A 21,756-nucleotide genomic window follows, 5' to 3' on the forward strand; every position below is an offset into this window, starting at 1 on the left:
CCCCTCTCCTGCTCATGCTGTGTCTCTCAAAAATAAATAAATGTTAAAAATTTTAAAAAAGGCCGGGGGGTGGGGGGTAGGGGAGACTATTCTATAGTAAAATCCCATAAATAGGCAACTCACTATACCACGGGTTGCAGTATACTATGAGTCACATCTTTTTGATCTCTTTCACTTACGGGAATTTGAAGCTTCATGTTAGGACATGGGTTTTGAGTCTATTCTGACACTTTGTGACCTTGAGCAGATGATCCCTGCTATGCGTGTTTTCCTTGTACCTACCTCATTATGGTTTTTGTGACCCAAAGGAAAAAAAAAATTGAGATGAATCTATATACTTTGTGTTCAATGACAAATGAGAACAATTCTAATTCTCATGATGAGAGTATTTCAAGTAATTCTGTACTTCAAAGCAGTACTCAGAAGTGCCATCATACCGGTTGGGTAGGTATTGCTGTCCTCATTTCGTAGAGGAGACCACTGAGGAGAAATAACTTTGCCACAAAGCTTGTGAGCTACTGAGCCAACTTTGAACCCGTGCTGCCTGTTTCAGGAGCCTGTGGTCTTGTCTGGCTTTCTCATCTAGGCTTATACACCAGGATGACCACAGGTTATACGTGCATACCTGCCCAGGCCTCCCTCCAATCTGGTGGGGGGACTCTTGCTTTGGGAAAAGTACCACAGTTGATTCTTATGTACAATCAGGAGTTGAGATTATCCGGAGCATCCTGTTTTCTTAAATGGGTTCAGCTTTATAATTGTTATTTATGTGTTAGTTGTAAATAATAACTCAGAGCTGTTAGAGTGTTTTTTTTCACTAATAAACTTGGTTTACTTTTTAAAATTAAACAAACCAACTTTTAGACAAGTTTACATGATATCTGTGCGATGGAAATAAACTACTCGTGATATAATTAAGTTCCTTATCACCGAATTATTCCATTTGGCCTATGTTTTATTTGCAGGTTGTTCAAGTTGAATTATATTGATGTTAACATGATTTTTGGATCAGCATAAGATACACTGACATATTTAGGTTTTCCATTTAGTGGAAATGACAACAGATCATCTATAAATACAATTTTTAATAGAGCTTATAAATACAGCTACAGACTCTTATCAAAGAGTTAGTATTAGGAATAACCGTAGTTCTGAACCCGAGAATGTGGCCTGTACTAGTGGTAAGACCTGAGTTCAGGAGATTTAGAACCTATTTAAAGGGATCCATAAAGAACTGGTCATTGTTCGCTCTAAAGGAGAAACGGTGTGCCAAGGAATATAGTCCCTGTGCATAGCGCCAGCTGCATGAGTTCTTCCAGGTGGCTTTACATCACTGGCTTTCAAACTAGAACACTGGAAAGCTTTTAAAAGTACTGATGCCTCAGGGGTGGCTCAGTTTAAGCAACTAATTTCGGCTCAGCTCATGATCTCGCAATTCACGGGTTCCAGCCCCGTGCCAGGCTCTTGTGCTGACATCTCAGAGCCTGGATGGAGCCTGTTTCAGATTCTGTCTCCTCTCTCTGCAGCTGCTCCCCGCCCTGCGCTCTGCCTCTCTCTCAAAAACATTAAAAATACTGATGCCTTAGCCTCATGGCAGACAATTGAATCAATCTCTAAGGATGAGTCTACACTGTGAAATGAAAGTTGGCCCACAATACGCCTTAAAATAACAAAATCTTGGGCTGCTTCTCCGAACAACGTAAAAGTAAGGTTTAGAATGTTGCAGGGGGCAGTGTTCTTGGTGGGAGCCATACAGGCTTCTGTCCATTCCGAGCTATGGGATCAAAATGTAAATGTTTCAGCTAAATGAATTCATGTAATAGCTAAATGTCTAATTAGATTAAATGGATAATGATTTAATATAAAAATCCCCCGCAGTTCTCTATTCGTGTCGAATTTTAAACTGTGATAAAGGTATCTGGTTAATTTTTCAAAAATGGGGAAGAGCTCAATGTAAATCCACCAAATTATATTTGCAGAAGAGTAGACCAAGGATAGAGTGCAAGTTCACAACTGGAGAAGAGCTCTTCTTCCCTATGTACCTGAAGTAGCTCATGTGATCAGAAACTCAACCTTGGTTGAGGCTCACTTGGGCCAGCTTTAAACAACCACTTGACCCGGAATCATCAAATGCAATTAAAACCAGTAAACTAGCCAATCCTGTGTTTCCATTTTAGAAAGTTAAAAAAAAAAAAAAAGGTTAAAGAAAAGAATCTTATAATTTGTACATCCACTGCAAGGGTGCACAATTGTTGCAGATTTGTCTGCTTACAGTAGTTCTCACGGGGGAGCAGAAGTGCTGTTTAACACTGGCCTGTGCTTTTGACACTTAGAGTTGGCGAGATTTGTCAGGAGTTGGTCAGTCTGAGGATCTGTTCTTCCACAGACTGAGTTAAAGCCTCAGTACCCCCAAAGTCCACAATCTGACTTGTTTTGAGGCAGAACAAGGGTATCCCTTGTTATAAATTTTTGCCACTTTAGCCTTGGGAAAATCCACCTACCTCTGGATTAACTCACAAAATATTGTCTGACAATTGTGTATGCGACCTATAGACACAAAATAACTTTCCGGAATCATTACATAGCCCTTTTAAGAATAAGAAAGACAGTATTTTTTAGTGTGTTCCATGAAGAACAAATACCTTTAATTTAATGTTGATGACTTGGAAAAAAATGTTTCTTGGTCTAGGACTTTCACCAATGACTTCGTACTCCAACTAGAGCAGATGCCAGAAGCTGTTGACCCATGGCAACTGGTACTGGGGAATACCATCTGCTCTTAGTGATTCTAGGGCTAAAATAGTTCTCTGAAATGAAGGGCTATAGTACCGAGTAATAGACACATACGCGTATATACATATGACATATATGCTCATGTATCATCTTGTGTTTACATACAAATGTTAAGTGAAACACTTCCAAAGCTGGGAGGAGCACAAAACTTCTTTTTAAATTCTACAGGCTAATTAAATGTTGCAAATAGAACAGTGGTTTCCATGTGAAAGGTGCAACGCTGACGATGTCAGTATGCCTGGGGATGCAATTGACAGAATTTTATGGAAAGTATTGATTGGAGTTTCAAAACTATATAAAATATGTGGGAAATAGTTCTTTAGTCCTTAGACTTTCAGAAGATTCATAAATCAAGAACAGATTTGTAAGTTTATGTGGTGCTCTGCCAAAATTTGGTGTGTACTTTTTTAAAAAAAAACTAAGTTTGGTGAGTACTTATTAAACACTGTAATTACATTGAACCTTCCGCTCAGTGTGTATCCACCACTGCAGTCTGTTTTTCTCTGATTCAGCTTGGCCTGAAACTGGGATTTTATTTTGTAGCTGTGATCATTAGAATTGCTGTTTCTTCCAGGATCGTGTCACTTCATGGGAATAAAGGATTGAAAGGAGCAGCAGTGACGTCCTCTCAGAAGAACTGCTTAGTTTCTCACTTGTAACCACCGTGGGCCGATTTGAAATTGTCCCTGATTATCCACTTAACCAATGGAGTCACTGTCTGGGCCAAGTGAAAATCACAGGCTCGTTTAGCTTCCTCAAAGTAAGAGCAAAATAAGTTTTTTCATATCGGTGGTACCCCTTATTTCAGACCACCTGAAAAACAGACCTCTATCACAGAAGAACAATTTCAAAAACAAGCCTTGTTTTTGTTTGGTTTCCTAAAGGATTACAGAATAACTAGCAATGACTCTTTCTGGCATATACGGTGCGTCTGTCTGTGATAACCCAGCGGGGGCGGGGACGGGGCACGGGGCCCGCCTTTCAGCTTTATGTCTTGCAAGTTTCCATCCTTCACAGGTGGGTGTCGGTGAACGTGGTGTGTTCCTTAGTCACAGAGCTGAAACCCTTGATGGCATTCATCAGGTCCTCTTCATCCACATACTGAAAAATAAGCCAGTCATCAGAGTTAGGACATTCGCTATCAGTAGTATTTGCCATTGATTGATTGTGGTATCAATTTAGTATAAAAAGTACTCTGTAAGTATTTTGTTAAAGGCTAGTATTATGCTCAAATCCTTAAGGCATGGTTTGAGATTGTCCTGCCTTAAGTTTACCTAATTGAAAGGATCACATGTACACATGAACTACGGACTAATCCAAAATGTCATTTGAGTGTTATTAAGTGCCGTATTTTAACTTTCTAAGCCTCAGTTTCCTCATCTGTCAAGTGAGGAGATTATATTTTATTTTATATTTATATTCATGGATGTTATACACACATCCACACACACACACACACATATGTATATACATTTATATACTTAAGATTTGGTTCAGGGGTATCTGGGTGGCTCAGTTGGTTAAACGTCCGACTTTAACTCAGGTCACGATCTCATGGCTTGTGAGTTCGAGCCTCACGTCGGGCTCTGTGCTCAGAACCTGGAGCCTCCTTCAGATTCTGTGACTCCCTCTCTCTCTGCCCCTCTCTTGGTCATGCTCTCTCTCTCTCTCTCAAAAATAAACAAACATTAAAAAAAAAGATTTGATTCAAACTGTAAGCAGAAGAGACAGAATGCATGCTGTTGTGCTTCCCACTCTCTTACTGTATTTTGTATTTATTGAATAGGGCTAGTAACATTGTTTGTAAGGTTATAACGAACAGATTATTTTCCAGGTTTTGCATCTTCGAAAACTTTCATTAAATTGCTTTGCATATTGTCTATTGCTAGTACTGTCAAAAGCAAGCAAAACTGGCAATAGAGCATAAGAGTGAAGAATGGGGCTTCTGTAACCAAATGATGGTTTTAAGATCCCAATTCCATCGAAAAACCACTGTGTATCCTTAGGTAAGGGCACACATGCATCTTAGCCCTCTATATGTTATGTTGTCCCCTATAAACTTGTCCTTTTCCATGTCAGATATGATCAATTAACAATTCTTTAGGTTTCAACCTGATGTAATTATTCCTGCCGTTTAGAATCTTTAGATCTGGAATGGAATCATGGAATTCGAGAGTCATAACGATGTCAAGCAGGCCCACAATTTTAAATGCACATTGTAGATCATTGTCCTGAACAAGCCAACACTGTGCATTTTTCATTGTGATTAGAACCTGGAACCAGGAAACTTGCCCTATTCCTTGCCATTAGTTAAGAAAGTCTTCATGGAAGTCCTCAACTTTTCAGCGAAGGAAAATTGAGTACTTAGATGAGAGGAAGACTCTAAAGGCAGAAGTAGACGGTTGGAAGACATGGAAGTGAATCAGTCTGCTCTGCAGAGCAGGTGAGTTCTTAGCTGGTGATCTTTCCTAGCTAACTACCCCAAAGGAACAGTTCTCCAGCAGTTGTCTAGGTAGTCGGCATAATGCAGAAGGTTGATTGTTGGTAAAAACTATAGGGTTTTAGCCATTTCAGCCACTAGGGACTTAAACAAAATATTAGATATTAATGAGGTTAACTTTCCAAGAGTCAGTTATGTGTATCCACTGGACTGAAATTATGAAAGATGAAGTTCATAAACAGTAATACCTTTATTTATCATGATTTTCTGAGTTTCTTGGAAAAGAACCATTGAGCCTATTGAAAGAAAGATTTTCTCCTCTAACCATAAACCCAAAGGAAAAAGGTGATGCACTTTTTTTTTTTTTTTGGTTGTTTCTCTTGTAGACCAGTTCCAATGTTCCCAGTCGCCTTCTGCCCAAGGTAATAGAGTATAGCCTGTTTGTCTCTCCACCTACTTGATGAATTCATTTTTTTGAGCATCTGATGTTTGCAAAAAGAATGAGACAAAGTTTCTACCCTGCTCATCAAACAATTTTAGTTAACACTAATAAGTAGGTCATTATAAAATACTTGAGCAAATGGTCGGAGAGATGCAAAGTGCTGGGAGGCAGCATTCAATGAGGACAGGACGCTCCATGCCATCCATTTACCAATGTTCTTTCGGGAGGTTGATCAAAGGCTCTGGATAAGGAAACCCACTCACCAATCCACTATCGTGGCCCATGATGGTTTCCCACAATGAGTCATCGATCAAGACTTTCTTGTCCTGAAAGTCCATGAGTTGGCTGACACTGCGGTGGAGAGAGCCTTGGGAATAAGTTTGGCTTATTTGGCTCTGACTTGGGATCCGAAGTACGGATATGCTGCGGTTGCTTCTGATACTGATGGGTGTCCCAGACCGGGGAATTTTGGTATCAGCTAATCCCTGAAAAGAAAGTTGCTGTTGGTGATTACTGTCTAAAGAAAATGGATTTGCAATGGGACGGAAAATGTGTGTCACACATCGTCAATGAAGGGAACATTCCATTTCCTCCTTCAGAACAGCTTGTCTGGAATACCGTGGCCCCTGAGTTCTTGGTAAGGGTGAGATGATAAACTAATAGTCGTATTAGACATCAGTGTTCTTAGCACCTACAGGATGTATGCGCTAACGCTTTGGCTCTTGTTTCCTGGAGACAAGGGTGGGCTGCATTGCAAAGTGGTGAGGTGAAGGAGATAGAGGTTCGGTTAACAAAGTAATCCCTTCGTGAGTGTCACCACTGAGCCTGTGTCTTGAGATCACCGCTTTTCCCAGAGCAAAGTTAACAATGGTCTCTTATGGCTGCCAAGTGAACACAGTTGGATTATATTTTAAAATCCCTGGATTTGTGTAGGAAAATGGACTCTCCCCACCCTCTCTTCTCATTCATATTGTTCTATTTGTTATAAGACTCAGCCATCAAAATAGGTCTGTGGGGCGCCCGGGTGGCTCAGTCAGTTAGGCATCCAACTTTGGCTCAGGTCATGCTCTCACGGTTCGTGAGGTCGAGCCCTGCATTGGGCTCTCTGCAGTCAGCGCAGAGCCCACTTCGGATCCTCTGTCCCCCTTCTCTCTGCCCCTCCCCACTCTCTCTTTCTAAAAAAATAAACATTAAAAAAAATTAGTAATTAATAAATCACCAGGCACCTGTGTGGCTCACTTGGTTAAGTGTCTGACTCGGTGCTGACAGAGCCTGGAGCCTACTTCGGATTCTGTCTCTTCTCTCTGCCTCTTTCCCACTTGCACCCTATAACTCTCTCAAAAGTAAGTAAACATTAAAAATAAAAAAATATGATTTAAAAAATTAATAAATCAGGTCTGGTATTAACATCAGAAAGACAAAGGCACTATGTGATTAGAGCCTACAATGTGCCATAAGAAAATCTAGCTGCTCTAAACATCTGAGGTTTGATTTAGCTGTTCCAATCAATGAAATGTTCCTGCTTTTCATTGTGTGTGTAGTCAATGCATCATGCACAAGATCATGCATTCACGCAGCACACGAGGTACCTCCAAGTGCATGGTGTAACTTTTTAGGGTAACATTGCTTGACACATCAGATATATCAGCCACAGAGTCAAACTGAGAACAGAGAGGGAGGCATCAGTCAGCGTTTAGAACAAACAAAATTACCATCAAACAAATTCTTTGTGTTTCTCCAACAATGACATAATCATACAATCATTCTGAGATGCATCTCAGGGTGTGTATGTGTGTGTGTGTGTGTGTGTGTGTGTGTGTGTATTTCTGCCATTAAAATTGCATGGTGAGTGGAATGCAATGGCTTAGTGTTTCAAGTGAGTTCTACTGGAGTTATTTGTTTAGGGTTGCAGAGCATGAGAAGATCTTCAGGCAAGTAAGTAAACTGTAAGTCAAACCTGCACTTAAACTTAGCTATACTTTATGCTATGTGGTCTTGAAAATGTTAACAAATCATAAAAGCCTCTCTCATTCCCTGGTATCTCTGTCCCCGTCTCCTCTGTGAAGTCAGATTGGAGCCTAACATCCTTTGCCAGTATGTGTCTTGTGTCAAAAGGTTTCTTACCTATTCAGAGGACAGGAGTGCCCGGGATAGGAGCTTGTCGTGTGTGTGTGTGTGTGTGTGTGTGTGTTTCAGGGGTAGCTCTCATCGAGCTACCCAAGTGTACAGGTGGATCTGAGACCCTGAGCAGGTAACTCCAGCTTGATCCTGTTCAGAATCTTACCCATTTATTCTGGGGTCCATAGATAACAACACCGGCTCTTTATTTGGTTCTAATAATGCAAATTATCCTCTCTTTAGTGTGGTTAACCTTCACTAACATTCTTCTATGTGCCCAACTTCGTGACACCAGCTTATGTTCAAAAATGTTTTTTAAAAGCAACAGAAGGAGGCCTGCAAGTACCCGGTTATTACCCGGGTAGGATTAACTTAGGATACAGTGGGTTCCGGGAACACTGCCCAGGGCTGTGGGACACTCCAGATTCCACTTCTGCTAACCCTCTGGGCCCTGTGACCGATACCCTCAATGCTGAAGAGCCAATGTGGGAGCCCCGAGCCCCTGGCAGCCAGCCAGTCCCCCCGACCCCTGCCTCTCCTCACACCTCGCTTGGCCACTTCGCAAAAGTAACCAGTTGGGAGCCACTCTGCTTTCCCCTGACGGTAAGGGGTATATGAGAGTAGGGTGTTTCCACTCTTTTGCCTGCCTGTCCCAGTGGACATCTGGCCTCAGAAGCAGCTTGGCTTGGGTTTGGCAGGAACTGTAAGGGCTAATCAGCACCCCTTACCTCTTTTGTGTTTTGTGTTTTGTTTCTTACTGTGGTAAGTACACTAATACGAGATCTCTCTTAACAGACTGGGTGACAATACAGCATTGTTATTAGGTACAATGTTGTACAGTGCATCTCCAGAACTTCTTCACCTTGCATCACTGACATTTTATGCCTGCTAATTAGCGGTTCCCCATTTCCTCCTCCCCCAGCCTGGCAGTCACTCTATTTTGCTTCCGTGAATTGGACTATTTTAGATACCTCACGTAAGTGCAATCATGCAATGTGTCCCACCTGTTTTTCTTGGTTATAGGACTGCACCCACTGCTTACGGGAATTGTATTATATGTATTACATTTTTAATTCGTTTATGGCTATTCTCAGAGTATTGTGTGTCCAACTTCCTGAGTGCTGGTTGGAGTGGCAGATTCTTTGGTTTCTTCCTCGCGAGGTTCAGGTCCTGCTCCTATGTGATGCTGATACTGATAGTCCACGGGCCTCACTTTGACAAAACAAAGCTTGACAAGACTCGAGAGGACCATGAGCAATGGTGCCATCCAGAGTACCTTCCATTTGGAATGATGTGATTGCTTCTTGACCCCTCAGTTAGCCAACTGGGCAAAACTCGATTCCTCCTCTGCAAGGATTATAAGACACTGATGCCTGCCTGTAGGATATGGGTCAAGAGACAGGAGACTTGACCCCTGAAACGAGTTACAGACACTAATGCTATGCGGTAGGTTTTCCTGGAAGCACACTTCATGTTACAGAGTAGATGTACCCGCAGAGCTCTGGAAATTTCCTCCCACGTTCTCCATGCACTCTGTATACCCCAGGGTTGATTTAGTTGATGTCGCCAGGCTAGATATGTCTCAGGTCTTCTTGGCCTTTCCATGCACTTCTGAATTCCAGAAGTGGGGATACATCTTTTGTCTAAGAACATGGTTTCCATGGGGCACCTGGGTGGCACCGTCACTTAAGTGTCTGACTTCTGCTCAGGTCATGATCTCATGGCTTGTGAGTTTGAGCCCTGTGTCGGGCTCTGTGCTGACAGTTCAGAGCCTGGAGCCTGCTCCGGATTCTGTGTCTCTTGTCTCTCTCTCTGCCCCTTCCCTGCTCATGCTCTCTCTCTCTGTGTGTCTCTCAAAAATAAATAACCATTAAAAAGTAAACAGAAGAACACGGCTTCCTCAGAGAGAGAAAGTTACTCTTCAACAAGGGCAAACTTCAGAGTGTCTGCTCTTCAGGGAGAATCTTCTGATGACTATACCCTGAACATAAGCGAATGGCTGATGGTTTGAACTGGCCACTCAATGTTCATTCATTTCACAAATATTTGATGCGAGGCACTGTTCTGGGTGTTGAGGTGCAGCAGTAAACGGCCCACAAAATCCCTGCCCTCAGGGAGCTTCCATTCTACTCGAGGAGTCAGACAAGCATGTCTGCCACCGTGTCATGTGATGGCTGTCTGGAAAAGGACTAGTGGACAAGAAGCCAGGGAATTCTATCTCTCACAGAGGGGAGGTGACATCTCTGCAGAGACCTGAATGAAGTGAGAGTGTGAGCCACCCAAGAGGAGAGCAGGAGCGATGGCCCAGCCAGAGGAGCTTGATGTGCTCGGGGAGGAAGGAGGCTGGAGGGCCGGAGAGCAAGGAGAGGGGGATGAGGTGTGGTTGGTGAGAGCTGAGGCCCAGGCCATGGGAGACATTGTCTCCACTTCTCCACCACCAAGTCACTGTCCCCTGGCTGCTCCCCACCCCACACACAAACCATGGGCATCAGAGGGGTGACTCCCCCTCTGTGCCCCCCATTTTCACTACTTGGGCATCACGATACACCTTTGTCAGTGCCTTCGACACTGTTCGTGGCTGTGTCCTGCACAAATGAAGAGATCTGGATGGAACACAATGCTCTTTGGTTGACTTTCCTCTATTGTTTGAAGTGTTAGAACTCAAGCAGTTTGATCAGGCTTCTGTGCATAATTTGGTGCCGCTGTGATACTGTGATTTATAATAAATATATATTTGGCCTTCAGCCCAATTTCTGGCACAGGACTACTGAAACCCTTGGAATTTCCTAAGAGATGAGAGCCACAAAGGTGTCTTTTGTCATGCTAATGAGGTGATTTTCCAGGGAACTACCTAAAGTTGGGGGCTGGTTATCAGTAGAACCAACCCTGTGATAAGGGTGTGGAAATTTCGGTCCCCGCTCAACCTCAGCTCACCCCCCACCTCTAAGGAGGGGAGAGACTGGAGGTTGAATCAGTAGCCAATGGCCAGTGTTGACCAAGCGCAGCTAAGTGATAAAGGCTCCATTACACTCTGTCCTATCCATCTCTTCCATCTGCCTGTTCCTGGGTTCTCTCCTTTTATAATAAACTGGCGATCCAATAAGCAAAATGTTTCCCTGAGTTCTGTGAACCGCGCTAGCAAATGAACTGAACCCCAGGAGGGGTCACTGGAAACTCTAACCCATAACTCAGACCCGTAGGGTCTGTCAGAACCCCGGGTGACAGCCTGGACTTGTGACCCGGTGTCTGCAGCTGGAGAGAGGGGACCGTCCTGTGGAACTGAACCCTTACCTCATGAAATACCTCGGACGCCATCTCTCCCCGTAGGTAGTGTCAGAACTGAGTTGAATTGTAGGACACCCACCAGGTGTCAGAGAATTGCTTGCTGTGGGAAACTCCGCCCACACTGGAACTGGTAATCACAGTTTTAGCTGCACAGGGTGGCTACTAGCTCATGTGGAACCTTTGTGCAAACTGCAGCGAAGGTGATTTCTCAGGCAGAGGCAGCCCTTTGGACGCATGGCTTGGAGAAAAGACTGGTGCCTGGTGGGAGTTAGAACTTGCAGTCTTTCCTCCTCCGAGTAGACACAGCCCCACACCGCAGAGGGGACCTTCAGAGTCAGTCACGTTTCCCCCTTCAGCGAGTGCTCTGGGCCTCGATCTCCCTGCACCACCATTTGTGTGACCTCACCCCCTAGACCTCTGACCTCCTATCTTGGGACTGGGTGGTCGGGAGCTCTGAGGAGCCATCCATTCTCGGTGGCCCAGAGTGTCACAGCCAGGGGACAAACTGAGCACTGCGAGCACTTTACTCTCTCCCTAGACCCCCTGTTTATTTCTAATCCCCACAAGTGGCACAGTTATATAATCTGTAAATTCCCCCATTGATTTCAACATACCACCCTTCTCCACCAGCCCCTGATTGACAACGTTAGAACAGAAATATTCATCCCTGGCTGCACCTTAGAATCACTTTTGGAGTGAAAAAAGGAGATTACCAATCCCCAGGCCCCACCCAAAAGTGATGAAATCAGACTTTCTGGGAGAAGGCCCAGGCAATGGCATTTTAAGAAGCTTTCCCAGGTGTCTTCATCCACTCGGGCTGCTTTAATAGAATCTCACAGACTGGGTGGCTTCTAAACAACAGAAATTATTTCTCAAGTTCTGGAGGCTGGGAAGTCCAAGATCAAGGTGCTGGCAGATTGAGTGTCTGTCAGGTGCCTGCTTTCTGGTTCACAGGTGGGGGTCTGGTCTTCTTGCTATGTCCTCACATGGAAGAAGGGACAAGAAAGCTCTGGGGGCCTCTTTTAATAAGGTCACTATTGGCCTCCCGTGGTCCCCATATTTTGTCAAACATAACTGTCATCTAGTCCCTTGTTATTATGACTCTGGAGACATTTCCCTTTACATAAACGCACAAGCCCAGGGAGAGGGAAATGGGGCCCGCCTTCAGAGACCTACCCCATGGGTTTCCCCCGGTGGATAGACACTCAGTGGAGACATTCTCTTCTGAAGAGGTACTAAGGGAGGTCTCTCTCTGATATACGGTTCTTTGTGGATTTTTCTTTGTAGTATCAGAGACAGAAAAATGGCCAACAAGATCAAGCCCAGCATTGCCATTAACACGATGAACCATAACTGGCTGTAGAACTCGGTGTTTTTCCTCCCCGATCCTCTCTTTTCTCCAGGAGTTGTCAGAACCAGGCCTGCAAAACCCAGGGGCAGAAAAGGGAGATGTTATTTCAGAAGGCAATTTTGTGATCCCTTGCCCTGTCGTTTGGTAGTAAATTGGAAAGGAGTTTAAAGCAGTTTGTCTCATGGTGCTGGTTTGTACTCGTGTTCAGGCCGGGAAGCGGTGCGGTGTGTCTTCAGGGGCAGGCTTACGGCCCTCAGGAGACCTTGCCGACACTCCTCAGGCTGGAAATCACTGCTGCCTTTGCAAGTTTCCTGGGAGAGACAGGGGGAAGGGGAGGAGGAGGGGACATTTAAAAGGGGTTACCAAGTAACCTTGAGGAATGCCTGCTTCACCGCCGTGGGCCCTGAGAGCCAAGTGTTTTCCTGGGCGACGGATTCTGGTGAGGGGCCATCCTGACCACTGCTGCAGAGACCCTACTGGACACACAGTGCCGAGGAGATCCGGGGTCCCCTCACTTCATGCAACAGCCCGGTGCCTGAGAAGTTCTGTGCAAACCGGATTTGAAACATTAGATCCTACTTTCTATTGTGATGGAAACAGCCTGTGCTTGCCATCTTGTTGTCTTTATATTTCTGGCACCCTGGCCTCTCTGTGACCTTGTCAGGCTCTGCGAGTCGCCACTCAAGTGCCCTCAGAGCCTCCCCTGGGAAGAGGTCCTTTGGCAATAGGACCACTCACGCTTGACTTCTGCGCACGGGGGACAGTCCAGTGCGTGTGATGCCCTGCACGTGAGGCTAATCACAGGAGCTCGTATTTACGGAGCACTCATCGGCCCTGTGACTTACAGGACGAGGGCTGCGGAGTCCCACGACTATCAAGTCTGGGGGTGTGGGGGAAGCTGGGATGAGCCGGGCCAGACAAGAGAAGGGCTCATGGGGGACGCTGCAGGGCAGCGTGAAGCGGCGAAGTCAAACCCACGGAGTGGCGGTGGGTGTCAGAGACCCTCTCCAAAGGGCCGAACACGGTGGGCAGAAAGGAGGAGGAGAGGGACGAAAGTGGGGAAGAAATGTGTTTTGTTTTGCAGAACGAACAGCCCCGGCCCAGGAAACAGCTAACTGGGTGTTTTGCCCGAGAGCCCCTCACTAGGTGCTGACAGCCCTTGATGTGAGCAGCTTTGAGCAGGACTGGATGAGGACATAGGCCAGAAGCCCCCGGAGTCTTCTCGAACTTATCTTTAGCTCATTATAATACCAAGAGCTCCTCCTGTGGGTGTTTTCTGCCATTTTTTGAACACACCGTATTTGCCCTGGCATGTTGACATGGTAGGCACGTTCAATTGAACCAAAAATGCCTCTGTAAGCTCCCTGTCCCCACCCCTTAATATACTCAGTAAATGCTTCCTGCACTAACCCCCTGGGGAGACAGAGCGATCTCCCTGTCTCCTTTCTTGTAACAACAACAACACAATTCTTTCCAACACGTCCTCTGGTTGTGTTCAATTTGATGTAGCCCAAGCAGCGAACCCTGGAGCTGGGCTCCGGGGCCGGGCTGCAGACGTGCAGGCTGGTGTGCAGCTGGGAGCCAGGGAGCTGCTCTTCCAAAGCAAAGGCCTGCAGCCAGGAGGAAGGCATGCCAACAGACACAGTCACGAGTGCGTCTTTACTCCTTGGACAAACTCCGCCTTTCCACAACCCCAAGGACTGGCTGGGCCTGTGGGACACTTAAAACCCACATTTTCAGTGGAAGGGAGTGGAGAGGGGGCTTCAGAATTGGAGTAGGAGGGTTTAAGAGAGGGCGAGAAGGTGACTAAGACTACATTTCAAGCTCCGTAAGAGGAGCAACCCTACTTTGCTAACCCTGACTTGACTTATAGCTCTGAGGTTAAAAACCTCTCTCTGCCTCTCTGCGCCTCAGCTTCCCCATCTCTAAAATGAAGGGTTGGGGTCAAAGCTCTGCCAAGTTCCGGCAGGCAGGAATACCTCTAATTAGGAATCCAGGTGTGTTATTTGGACGAAGAAAACAAACCCCCCCCCCCCCCCCAAACAACCTTGGTTATTCACTGGAAGGGTTGAATTTCCTCTGGGTGGCACAGGGTTGTAACTCCAGAAACCGATCTGATGGGCCCGGTGGACCCCTTGCTTGGGAGGACACCAGGGAAGGTAGGGCAGCCTGCCTGAGGGAAGTCTCAAAAAGAAAACAGCTCTCAGATCAGGAGGAGGGAAATGAGGATTGGGAGACTTTCATGCTTCAAGGCTGCCTCAGGCAAGGGAACAGGAACATTTTAAAAGTTACATCATAAAATTAAAACTGACTATGGAAATTAGGTGGACAATACATCTTGGAATTTTCCATATCTTCTCAGGTCCTCAGTGTTCCTTCTCTCATCAGTGGAAACCTCACTTTGTATTCAGGAACCAAATACAGGTTTCCCCTGTTTTGTGGAGAGCTTACAATCAGGTAAAATCAGGACCATGTATCTTTATCCCTTCTCTTTTTTTCTTTTCAAAGTCCCTTTAATTTTAAGGGACTCCACCCAAGTGGGAGCTTCAAGGTTGGGATAGGGGACTCCAGAGGCTGAGCCTGAACTTCAAAGAAAATCCCAAACCAGAACTAGTGTCAGAGGTCATTCCTCCCGTGGAAGGATACTTCCCACCGACCTAGGAGACGGGACTGGCTGGATTTAGAGGTGGGTCAATCTAGGTTATGTGGTTTTTATTCAACTTGTGATCCTAATGCCTTACATCAGAATCATTGGGTGGGGCTTGTTTATATCTATTAAAAAAATTTTTTTAGTGTTTATTTTTCAGAGGGGGAGAGCCAGAGTGCAAGCAGGGGAGGGGCAGAGAGAGGGAGACACAGAATTTGAAGCAAGCTCCTGGCTGCCAGCTGTCAGCACAGAGCCCGACGCGGGGCTCTAACTCACGAGCTGCGAGATCATGACCTGAGCCGAAGTCAGACGCTCAACCCACTGAGCCACGCAGGCGCCCCTATTTTTATTTAGTTTTTAATTTTTCAAATCTGATGGCAGTTGACACACAATGTTATGGGCAGGGCTTGTTGAAAGAGCAGACTCCTGGGCCCTACTGACTCTGAATCTCTGCTGGGGGCCTGGGAAACTATATAATAAGCAAGCACACTGAGACGATCCGAGCGCACACTTACATTTGAGAACCACTGCTAAAGAGAAAGGATGGGGCCAGGAGTCAACAGAAAAACCACGTTCAGATTCTCAGCTGGGAGCTTGCGGGGTGTTCTTGGGTGAGTTCTGGTGTCCCTTAGGACTCCAGTGGCGCACTTCACTTGTGGACACATTAGAGTTGCTAAAAGAATACCGAATGAGGTCTATCCCACGGCTGCTATGGCATGAAATGAGATGAACTTTGTGGAAGGGACCGTTAGGTGTTGTAAAAAATTTCACATGGCATCCAGACACATGAAGTCTGGAAATAGAGAATCCTATTTGGTTTTTTTTTTTTTTTTTTTTTTAGCAGTTGAAATTATCCTTGATAACAATATATATATATTTACCTGTGTTTCAGAATTTTTGGACCTTTGTATTTTAAAAAAACCTACGCATGCATACCAATTTGATATAACATTAGTTACTGGAATTTAAAATAGGGTATCAGTCCCAATGCTGTTCAAATGGAAAAAAAATCTGGCATTTCTCTAACTCGCCCTTTGAAATTATAAAGTATTGCATGTGTTAGATTCAAAGATTGTGGGTAGAAGTCAATTTAAAAGATGCTCCATAAAAATTACAATTTCATCTCTTCAGCTAAATTACTTGGTAATGGCAATCAATCATCATCTTTTACAGAGAATGCAAGAGAAAAATCTCTCAAATTCACCATTTTAGGCTCTGAATCTGCAATATTATCACTATGATCAACACAAATTGGCATTAGAGTATTTTCTCTTCCTCTGATCTCTTTTTTCTGACGTCCTCTATAAATCACTTTTTTTTTTTTTTAACAAAGTCATATAGCTCTTTATTGAGAGAGCATTTGTGACTAGGAGAGAATTTAGTCATATTTCTGTGTCTACAATTCAATGACTTGGTATATTTTTTAAATTTTTTAATGTTTATTTTTAAGAGAGAGAGACATGATCTGGGGAGGGGCAGAGAGAGAGGGAGACACAGAATCCGAAGCAGACTCTAGGCTCTGAGCTGTCAGCACAGAGCCAGATGCAAGGCTCAAACTCACAAACCATGAAATCATGACCTGGCCTGAAGTTGGACGCTTAACCAACTGAGACACCCAGGCACCCCTGACTTGGTATTTAAGATGACTGTATACTTGGGGCATCTGGGTGGCTCAGTCTATTGGGTGTCTGACTTTCATGCAGGTCATGATCTCATCATGGTTTGTGAGTTCAAGCCCCATGTCAGGCTCTCCCTCTCTCTCTGCTCTCTCTCTCTCTCTCTCTCAAAAATAAACATTAAAATTTTTTTTAAAAGAGTACTATATACCCTAACTCTTTGCCAAAATAATTTACATGAGAACTTAAATTGTCGTGGAACAGTTCCTTCCATGCAGTCTATGAACATATTAGTACAAGGATACAAGAAACAAACGTATGATTGTTTCTTTCCCAAAATGAATAGGTTCTATACTAAGTATAATATGAGTTAAACGTTTACCAAATCCGGTGGAGGTATCATATTGGACCACGGGTGACTTAACACTTCCTTCATCTGTAGTGCAGATGACCTGGAGAAAGAAGGCTAGAAAAAAGATACAAGACTCAGTCATTCAACACCTACAAATAGTGGGCAGACTTTTAGAAGAGCAATATATCATAGCATGGGAAATCTGAGAACAGGTTTCCAGCGCAAGTTGTGAGGTTTTATCTTATATACACACTTACTTCTAATTTTCAAATTACCAAGAAAATAGCTATAATTAGCGTAATAATAGTATACATTTATAAGTAACAGAACTGAAGAAGAAGCTTAGAGGTTATATAGCAAAGAAAAAGAATGATCGGAAGAGTAAAGGAGACTACAGTGTATCTTATACTTCATATTGGTCTAAACCTGTTCTGGTAAAACTTACAGGTGCACTTTGCACTATGTGATCCAAAGTTTCTTTCTAAACAGGAGAGTTCAGGAAATTGAATGGTCTAAATACTTCTCTCAGGGCCAGGAACCTGAGAGAAGCAACTCTTACAGGGCCACACAGGTGGTTCGGTAGAGGCCTGCCCAGGAGTAGAACCCAGATCTCCCGACCATGGGTTATCTCATCTGCTTATCACAATGGCTGCCTAGGTAACCAAGAACTGTGACCAGGAGAATGTATAGCTGGATTGTAAAAATGCTTTGGATAAGTTTCAGATACTCTAAATGCGATCCTGGATCTCATTGTGTATCTGCACCTTTTAACAAACGTAAGTAGCATTTTCAAGGAAATTTAAAGAACTAAAAAGGCCACTGATGAATTCATTGCAGAAATCCAGAGTGCTTAAAATGGCTTTACATCTATTGGTCCTGTGGTCATATTGATCATTAGAAAATAGTACCCTGTAAAGCTTTTTCTCATTTCAGTTTAAAAATCAAACAGGAGAAGAACATGTAATTAAACAGGGAGAAACAGTTCAGTTTTCGAAGGAAAAGTGTTGTAGTTTGAGGAATGGATACCAAGGTTGGTTGAGGAAAGCCCTCAATCACAGACTAAGAGTTGGAGATGGTCATTGCCTGGTCTGTCTCTATTTGGATGTATCAAGAAAAATCTCCCAAGTCCCTGCAAGTGTATTATTTCAGGAAACCCAGACTACCTGTGGGTGCCATTTGTCTTGTGGACACAGCCTGTCCTGCAGTCTTGTCCCTTTGTGGGGCCATCACACAAAGGCACATAATGGCACTCATGCAGAAAATGGGAAGGGGAATCTTATTTTCTGGGAGCCGCAACATTTCCTCAAGAAGTGGCCACTTCCACCAGGACATTTTAATGAGTAGCATCTGCTGGTCACATTTCAGACTGAATATCTCATAGAGCCGGGAAGCGGAGTTCCTGACACCCTGCGAAATAGGAGTCAGAAACTAACTTTTGTCTGCCGTCCTTGGTATGTAGAGGGTGGTGTCGAAGCCACTGTATACACGCTGGCCTCCATCGGTCACCACGAACTCCTTCAGCGGGCCATTCAGAAGGAAGGAGCCACTCCAGTCTACACGCACCATAGACAAATTGCTGTCCACCAAAAACGGCACTCGGTACTGGGGCACTGTTGGGAGAAAGTTGTATATTCTAAAAATGGTAACCTCAGGGCTTGGCCCCTGGGTGGCTCAGTTGGTTAAGCAGCTGACTTTTGGCTTCAGCTCAGGCCATGATCTCATGGTTCACGAGTTCGATTCCTGCACTGGGCTCTGTGCTGACAGTGCAGACCTGCTTGGGATTCTTTCTCCTTTTCTCTCTGCCCCTTCTGAGCTCCTTCTCTCTTTCTCTTTCTGAAATAAACAAACTTAAAAAAAAATTAAAAATGGTTATCTCAGAGTGTGTGTGTATCTTTTTTTTTAATTTTATTTTTTCAAGTAATCTCTATACCCGATGTGGGGCTCAAACTTACAACCCCAAGATCAACAGTCACACACTCTACTGACTGAACTGGCCTGTATATATACATATACATATACATATATATATATATATATATATTTAAGTATAACACCTCCCCCCAAAATTGGCATTGCTGAAACCCTTCATATTTTCCTCTGTGTTAAAAAAAAACCTGGCATTGGGGGTGAAAAGAAAACCAATGGGAACATGTATGAGATGCTTTCTCAGCAACGTTGCACCTGCTTCCCCCCCCCCAAAAAAAATCAATGAAAAGCAGTGTTTTATGAAATAAAACTATTAACATACAATAGTTGTGCTTACCAACATAAGCCTGGAGCTCATATTTTGTTGCATTTTCCTTCTTTTAACGGGTGAAGTATCCTTAACACTATTAACTACAGTAGATTGCTATTTTTCATATCAAATCAATATTTATTGCTACAAAGCCCCAAGGACTAGATGAAGTTAATATATTTTTTTTCTCCAAACTAAACTGCTTAGATGGTGAATTATGTCCTTTTGGCACCCATTTATTTTTAAAGCTTTTTTTTGAACCGTTAGTTTGTTTTCTAAGATAGTTAAAAAGCCTTGCAAATAGCAATTCGAGTATAATAATTCATTGCCCTGACTAATCAATCAATAGCATAGTACATTAGTATATAATCAAGTTCAGGTCTCCTAAGTATTATATCAGATATAGAAGCAACTTGGTGTGCATTTTACAGGCATGTTCTTTTTTCATTTTTCAGCTCCTTACTAAAACGAAGGAAAAACAATCCTTAACTGAGGCTCATCTTTTAAATGAATAATTTTTGCAGAAACAAATGAAGGGTTACCATATCATCTTGTCAAGTCAGAAGAGATTTATTTCATGAGATCTCGTTTTCTCCAAAATAATCAATACATTTGTAACAGCATTAAGATCCATCCATATACTAAATTGGCTTTTAAGAAAAGAAAAAAGTGAGTGGTGGAAATAAATTGCATATCCTTTTTTTCTTTAGAAATTAAACCCATCTGTTGCTGATGTTAGGAAATATAACAAAATAAGGAATAATTATACCTTTGTGATCATAAGATTTAACCACAAAGACAACTTTGATTCTTATCTTTCAAAGCAAGACCTTTTCATAAAGCCATAAGAAAGTATTTCTGCAAATACCAAAACCATAGCTATCAAAACCTCTTTTATTTATTTTTTTTATTTATTTTTTTAAGTTTATCTGTTTTTGAAGGAGAGAGCATGCATGCACACACACAAACACACAAACACACGCAGGATAGACAGAGGGGCAGAGAGTCAGGGAAAAAGAAATTCCCGAGCAGGCTCCACGCTGTTAGTGCAGGGCCCGCTGCAGAGCTCGATCCCATGGACCTTGAGATCCAGACCTAAGCAGAAATCAAGAGATGGATGCTTAACCAACTGAGCCACCCAGGTGCCCCTCATACCCTCTTTTATTTTTTTTTTTTTAATTTTTTTTTTAACATTTATTTATTTTTGAGACAGAGAGAGAGCATGAATGGGGGAGGGTCAGAGGGAGGGAGACACAGAATCTGAAACAGGCTCCAGGCTCCGAGATGTCAGCACAGAGCCCGATGCGGGGCTCGAACTCACGGAGCGTGAGATCATGACCTGAGCTGAAGTTGGCCGCTTAACCAACTGAGCCACCCAGGCGCCCCTCAAACCCTCTTTTAATATGTTTTTCCAATACAAACTTCACAATGGAATATACTGTTGTATCTGTCTGTGGGTTCCCTCTGCCACTTAATTCAAAAGATTTCCACATCTCCCCTCCATCATAACAGCACAGATAAAGACAAGGTTTGTAAATAGTATAAAAATAGAAAGATAGGAGCTCTGAGGAAAGAGTGATTGAACAATCAAAATAACCAAGAATAATGAATTTGGAGACAGGAAATGGGAACAGTTACTATGCCCCCTGCACTTGATATGTTTTATCTCATTTAGTCTTCAAAACAATCTTGTAAGAGTTCTTAATTTTTCAGGTCAGGAAACTCAGGTTCAGAGAAGCCAAATTACTTGCTTAACCTCAGTGGCTTGTAAGAGGCCGAGGGTCTGAACCCAGACCTGCTAACCATAAAGCCCATGTTGTTTTGTTACAATCAATACACATCTATTCAAAGGAGCACAGTTTACTAATTCAGTTTATGGGTGCCCTGAATCATCCTGGCTCATCCTGACTGATACATATTTAGGAATTTTGTGAGCTGATTATTAAACCCAACCATTATTAAAATATATTATGTAAGCTGAAATAAATGATACTAAAACTAAGGTAATAAACACTCAACGTTCATAAATCCTTCATGATTTTGCTACATTGTATTATTATCTATGCTCTTGAGGTGGTTTATGTCTATTATGTCTGGATGGTGGAAATATTGCAGAGGAGGGCACCACTAGTCACCTCTTGCCAGCTCTGTGTTCCTTGGAAAATCGAAATTAGCCACGGTGGGAGTATTTACACCACGGAAGTTGGCAAGCACTTCCAATCATTTTCTCTCAAGAAGCCCAGCAGTTAAACTATGCCTCACTTTGTTCTTGCCCTGAAGGTGTAGTTAAGGCAGAGGGGGCTGAATGCATTGCTAATACCTCTCCAGACCCATGTTACTATAAAATTACAAACACTACTTTCAAAGTACTTTATGATTTGTATTTCTGATCCATATTTTTTCTCTTAAAAGTAGCATGAATGGTATTTGAAAACCCATATGATAGAGGCGCCTGGCTGGCTCAGCCTGTTGAGCA

The 21,756-nt window shown here is 43.4% G+C and overlaps 1 protein-coding gene across 1 annotated transcript in view; it reads right to left on the bottom strand.

The window, feature by feature from the left end:
- Positions 1–3,633: 3,633 nt before the first annotated feature.
- The window catches only part of USH2A (usherin), a 733,950-nt gene continuing 715,827 nt past the window's right edge, over positions 3,634–21,756 (bottom strand). Inside the window, exons 67-71 of the mRNA XM_049634559.1 lie at positions 18,478–18,654; positions 17,075–17,158; positions 12,255–12,499; positions 5,939–6,160; positions 3,634–3,894 (exon numbers count right to left, since the gene is read on the bottom strand). Of these exons, the coding sequence (XP_049490516.1) occupies positions 3,805–3,894; positions 5,939–6,160; positions 12,255–12,499; positions 17,075–17,158; positions 18,478–18,654 (818 nt within the window). The 3' untranslated portion in view covers positions 3,634–3,804. The remainder of the gene's footprint in view (positions 3,895–5,938; positions 6,161–12,254; positions 12,500–17,074; positions 17,159–18,477; positions 18,655–21,756) is intronic.

The sequence above is a fragment of the Panthera uncia genome, chromosome F1 (genome assembly GCF_023721935.1).
Source record: "Panthera uncia isolate 11264 chromosome F1, Puncia_PCG_1.0, whole genome shotgun sequence".
NCBI classification, from domain to species: domain Eukaryota; kingdom Metazoa; phylum Chordata; class Mammalia; order Carnivora; family Felidae; genus Panthera; species Panthera uncia.